The 6088-nt window shown below is 41.0% G+C and overlaps 1 protein-coding gene across 1 annotated transcript; it reads right to left on the bottom strand.

The window, feature by feature from the left end:
- Positions 1-1130: 1130 nt before the first annotated feature.
- On the bottom strand, positions 1131-2300 carry LOC141617190 (uncharacterized). The gene is made up of 2 exons (XM_074434374.1): positions 2268-2300; positions 1131-2180 (listed from the first exon to the last, which is right to left on the bottom strand). The coding sequence occupies exons 1-2, from the start codon at positions 2298-2300 to the stop codon at positions 1131-1133; spliced, it is 1083 nt and encodes a 360-aa protein (XP_074290475.1).
- Positions 2301-6088: the final 3788 nt, after the last annotated feature.

Raw genomic sequence — 6088 nt, 5'->3', positions numbered from 1 at the left:
TAAAGAGGTGACAAAAACTAGACCCTTATTTAAACTATCCTAATAATATAACCGATATGAGACAATTAGCAGGTCTCACTCCGCCCCTTCAACTCACAACAAGACAACCATGAGGTAGGATGCCTTCTTGCAAGGCAAGGTGGGTCTTGCCAAAATGGCGACACATCCAAACATTAAGCACACAAAATCACATAATGGATGCATCTACAAAAGAATAGCCACTTTCCTCATCTAAGTGGCGGAAATTATCTACAAGGGAAGCAATTCAAGGGTACACACTCCTTCATAGATGCAATTTCTTCAAACTACTAAGCCTAGAAGGATACCAATAAATCACCTCCAAGTTGTGTCAAGCTAGGGTACGTTTGTCCTCAATCGTTAAATGTTTTTGTCAAGAATAGATTCCCTATGGTGTTAGAAACACTGGAGGATCGCGGAATTCCCCCTCTTCCCTAGACAAGAAGAAGGGTCGTCCCCTCTCTACCATGCACAAAAGTGGATCGACAGATATTTGAGTTTCATTTGGGAGTTTGCTTTTGTTTTTGTTTCCCCCCAATTTCTTGTGGCATATGACATTTGAGAACACTTTCTTTTTGCCATTTCTTTTGATTTTTGGCATTTCAATACTTGACAATTTTCAACTTTTCTTTGTATTTGTTTTGAACATTTTCAAAGTCAGCCCATATGTAGTGAGGATGCCTTATATTTGAAGCATAGGAGTTTTCATTTTTGTTACTCCTCTTTTCTTTTTGATGCAATTTGCAAACCTTTTCTTTTCTTTTCATTTCTTGAACTCAAATTTTTTGAACAATTTCTTTTTGTGCCCATTCCCTTTGATGACAAAAATGTATGGTAGAACATGGATGAATGATGGTTGCATGGTTTCAAGGGTCGCCTTGGAATAAACGGTAGCCAAGGAGTTATCACACCACAAGGCACTCTTTTTTTTTTGGTGAAAGGTTAGAAATTCTCATTAAGATCATAAACAAGCTATTACAAACTATCCATTTTTGGATACAATTCTAAAGCTAAGTAAAAGGCAGTTAATAAGTTACTGTCTTAAACCAAGCCCTATCACTACTCCGTTTAATACATACATGCCACCCTAAAAATCGACATTTAAGTAGGCACTAAAGCTGCTGAAAAACATGTTCAGGTCGTTGAACAACCCCTTCAAGTCTAGCCTTATTCCTCTGATGCCAGATAGTGTGGTACAAGGCTTGAATCCAAACAAGAGTAACCTGCTTCTTAATTTTTGCCCATGGTTTAGTCTTCATCCAGACTAAGAGATTAGCTACAGGCAGACCAATATTTAATTTCAGACTGAGCACGGCAACAAGCTTTCTGGTATAACAGCACTGAGTGAACAGATGCTGATGGTTTTCAGGTGCTGTGCCACAGAGAAAGCAAATATCATCAGGAATAATTCCCAGCAGGAAGAGCTTATCTTTCAGCTGCAAGGCTTCTCGAGCAATTAGCCAACTGATAAAAGAGTGCTTTGAAATACACCAGGAATTCCAAATCATTTTATTCCAAGTAACAGTAGGATGTTTTTGTCTGATCCACTGGTAACCACTACTAACTGAGTAACCAGAAGGACATGGCAACCACAGTCCAGTAGAGGAAAAACCAGCTGAGAATTTGTCCTTAACCTTACATATAGTCTTCCAGGTCCAAGGAACATCATGTTTAGGTTTATAAAGAGACCAGGGAACATCTTTCAAATAAATGTGGTGTACCCAATGTACCCACAGGCTATCCTGATTAGAATAAATCCACCAGGAGAGCTTACAAATTGAAGCAAGATTCCAGGCAATGCTATGCCTAATACCAAGTCCACCTTCATCTTTTAGTACACACACCTTTTCCCAGCTAACAAGAGGGGATCTAACATACTCAGTTGATCCATCCCATAAATAGTTTCTGCAAAGGGCATCAATTCTCCTTAACACTCCCTTTGGCAGTATGAAAATAGAAGCCCAGTAGGTATATAAAGTGGTAAGTACAGAGTTCACCAAGGTTAATCTACCAGCATAAGATAATTTCTTGGCAGCATAACCATGGATTCTTTCAGTAATCTTCTCAATAAGGCAAGAGCAGTTCTTAACAGTGAGCCTACCAGCAGGAATAGGCACCCCCAAATACTTAGATGGCAAGGCTCCTTCAGAGAAACCAGAGACCTACAGGATATCACATCTGACACTAGAAGCAACCCCATTAAAATAGATGTTAGACTTCAGAGAGTTCATTTGAAGACCAGTGGCTACAGAGAAGGTTGCAAAAGCTCTAAGAAGAATCATGATGGAAGTAGTATCCCCCTTAGAGAAGAAGAATCGATTTTTAACAAGGCACTCTTGACTAGGCCTTAATCCATGGGTCAAAGGATACTAGCATGACACATCCTAGGGTGTTTTACAAGTATTCTAACAAGCAAAGTCTTAAGAATAAAAAGCATCTACTAGGGCCTATATATACTTGTCAAGCTTCCCAAGTGGACGGTTTCTCAAAATTTTTCTAACATGCAACTACATGCCATGATGCAACTAGCATATAAACATCCTAATGCATATGCTTCTACCAACTAGTATGTCATATAAACTAAATTCAACTCTTAACAACACATAGATACACAAACCGCAACAACAAAATACACCACATCCTCCTTGACATGTAAGCCCATCCTCCTCATATGAACAATGAAAAAGAAATGGAAGGGAAGTAGAGATTAGAGCGATCATACCAAGCGGTCTTCATTTTCCCTTGATAATGCCTCAAATGTAGTGTTGTATCTATGTGAGAAGAGAACAAAAGCACAAGTATATATAATTCTACACTAATAAATTAAAGGACATGTTTTTGGTTTTTGAAATTTTCAAATTTTTATGGATTTTGTTTTTATGAAATAAAAAAGACATGTTTTTGTATTTTTCAAAAATTTTCAATTTTTATCATTTTTGGAATATAAATTCCCATCCCCGCTTTATTTTGGACATTGTTCTCAATGTACATGTAGGAGTGGGAATAAAAAGGAAATACATGTTTATGGATTTTTGACTTTATGGAAATTGAAGTACAAATGCAATGATATGGTATGAATGAATGCATGCTCTAACTAAATGAAATTCTATATGACATATATAACAATGAATGCAATCTAAACTATATTATATGATGCATGATTTAAACTATGGTTACTTATGATCAAACCTCCCCAAACCGATTTAAACACTATTTCTAGTGTAGAAATGAATAGGTTTGGCCATTAGTGACTATGCATGAATTCTAATCTATATGCAACTATCTACATGAATCATGTGAGATATATACAATGCAAATTATACTATATGAACTAACTAATTTAAATGCAATATGAAATATAATACAAATGCATGCGAAAACTACACTGAATGCAATGTATATACAAAAGAAAGAGAGGGAGAGGTATCATAGAAATGGCGGTGGTGAGGTAGGCCTCTTTCACTCGTCATCCTCCTCCTCTTGGTAACCATATTGGTGAGAGCTCCCGGCTTGGTCATACCCTCCTTTTTGGCCCCAATACCCTCCTTGGTCAAACTCTTCTTGATAATGCCCTCCTCCATGGCCCGAGTACCCTCCACCACCGAGATCCCAAGCTTGGCCCCCTTGATTAGAGAACAAATGTTGTGGTTGGGCCCAAGAGGGCTTAGGAGCATTGGGGTCAATATACCCTTGTTGAGCCATGTTATAGTATTGGGGATAAAGGGCCAAGTAGTTGTCGACCCTCCCTTCATGTACCCCGAGGTCCACTCTATTCTTGAGTTTAATCAAATCATTACTGCCCGGGGTATTGGGGATTTCCGGTCGGAATTCGGTATAAGGAGTAGGGTATGGTGGGATAGGCACAAAGGAAGGTGGGCGAATAGGCCTTGCCGGTGCCCCACGAGGTACTTGTTGTTGGCGGGGTGGCTCTTCCCTTTGAGGGGGATTGTCGAGAATTTGGATATCAAGGAGGTAGCTTGGTGGAGGCGAATATGGGCTCAATCTTGGATCGATGCCCGGTATCTTCCAACCCTCAAGGATGATTGAGGTGCATCCTTTTGTGTACCATTCTACACACCCTTCTTGAGTGTAGTTACACCACCGGTGATGGGTGAAGACGGTGTGCTCATCAATCAAAGTCCTCCCCTCAAGAGGAGTATAGGTCCCACGGGCGTTGAACCCGGGGCAAAGGTAGTTGGCCAAAATAGTAATTAGACCTCCCATTACAAAGGTCTTGAGTTGGGTGGTCCCTTGAGCAAAATCATTAAACCTAGTAAGTATCTCAATGGGTGTGTTGAAGTTATAGCGCCTCGTCCCCTGAACATTCAAATAGGACTCAAGAAAAGTTAAATCAATGAGAGTACACCTATCTTGTTCGTACCTCCAATTGATGGTACCGGCCACAAAGCGCTCGGTGATCCGAATCACCGGATGTTGGATGGCGAAGGTATAACATTGCTTTAAACCGGTAAAATTCCTCCCGGAAATAGCCCTCCAAAGTAGGTCCACATCGAAATTATCGGGTTTATCGGTATAGTTGGTGGGCACTTCAAGAACAAAAATGTAGGCAAATTGATCAAGTGAAAGACTATGGTCTAGGTTGCACAACCTAAACTCCATGCCCACAGTCGTTCGGGTATTCGTTACAATGCGAAGGCTACTCAAAAACTCAAGAGTGAGACTAAGGTACGTCTCCTCATGGGCATGGAAAAGTTTTCCAATCCCTAGGCCATCAAAGAACATCTTGGTGGGGTACCTTATCCTAAGGACTTCCAACACCCTAGTATCTATGAATTGAGTGGGTTCATAGTTCTTACCTAGTAATTTGACAAAGTTCTTGCGGTGGTCATCGGATTCGAAAAGCACCTCTTGGAAGTACTCAAGTTGTTCAATTCCTCCCCTCATTATGGGACGGAAGTTCCTTGGTAGCGCTACCTCTCGCGGAGTTGAGGAGGATGATCCCTTGCGTTTCCTTCCGGTGGATTCAACCAACTTCTTAGCCTTGCCCTTGAGGTTCATCATCTTGAAGTTTGAGGAAAATGGGGGTTTTGTTGGCTTTTGATGTGAGGGGAGTGTTTTTGAGGATGGAGATGAGTGTTTTAGGGTTAGATAAGGTGAAGAAATTAGGGAGAAAGGGGGTGATTTTATAGAAGAAGAGGGGAATCCGAGCGGATAAGGGCGGGACCCGGCCGAATTGTTTGAGAAAAAGGCCACAATCCGAGCGTCTTTCACGCGGGACGGGCGTCTTGTGCTAGTAGAGGACGGGCGTCTTCCTTCAAATCCGCGCGGATTTTAAGACAGGAGCTCAGTAATTTTGGGAGCAGGAAGAAGACGGGCGTCTTCTGTGTCGGGACGGGCGTCTTTTCAAAAATCCGCTCGGATTTCCTGGCAGTTTCAAAAATTTGTTTCAGATGACATTCAGGACGGGCGTCCCGTGGAGAAAACGAGCGTCTTCTTTTAGGACGGGCGTCTTGTGCTGAATCCGCTCGGATTCTGAGACAGTGCCAACCAGTTATGTAACGAGGGCCCTGGACGGGCGGCCAGGCCTCGGGACGGCCGTCTTCAACTTCTTTTCTTCTTTTTCCTTCTTTTCCTTGCACAATCATACCCTTTCACCAATTTGCTATTCCTCCTTATCTTTTTCTGAAATTTGCTCAATAAAAATGTAAGAAGACTCTCTCTCTCACTACTCTCATGCAAGAAATCAAATACAAATGCAAGAATGTACAATTTTATACAAAGTAAGGGGTCCAAGAAATATCTTACAAATGGTGGTTTGAGATAGGACTCCACCAAACTAATTCAAATTGTAAGAATTTTTGTCCATAGAGCTCAAGGCTCTAAATAGAAGATCAAAAGCTTGTGAACAAGCTCCAAATAAGCATAAGTATGGGTTGCTCCATTTGAACATGAAATTTGGCCAAGGATGTTTGTAAAATATTCTTTCTTTTGGTTTGTCCTCGGCATTAGAGCTTTCCCAATGCTTCCAATAAGTAAGCCCATGATTCTTGTCAACACTAGGCATGAAGTATGGTTCATTTTCATCCGTAGACTTCCACTTACCAACTTC

Source organism: Silene latifolia, chromosome X, assembly GCF_048544455.1.
Source record: "Silene latifolia isolate original U9 population chromosome X, ASM4854445v1, whole genome shotgun sequence".
In the NCBI taxonomy this organism is placed as follows: Eukaryota; Viridiplantae; Streptophyta; class Magnoliopsida; order Caryophyllales; family Caryophyllaceae; genus Silene; species Silene latifolia.
This window is presented reverse-complemented; position numbering and strand designations above follow the sequence as displayed.

Bases quoted from the DNA above. Each gene is read 5' to 3' on its own strand.
- LOC141617190 (XM_074434374.1), bottom strand. From the start codon at position 2,300: ATGATTCTTCTTAGAGCTTTTGCAACCTTCTCT. The intron at 2,181-2,267 runs GTAGCCACTGGT...GATATCCTGTAG, and splicing joins GAGCTTTTGCAACCTTCTCT to GTCTCTGGTTTCTCTGAAGG.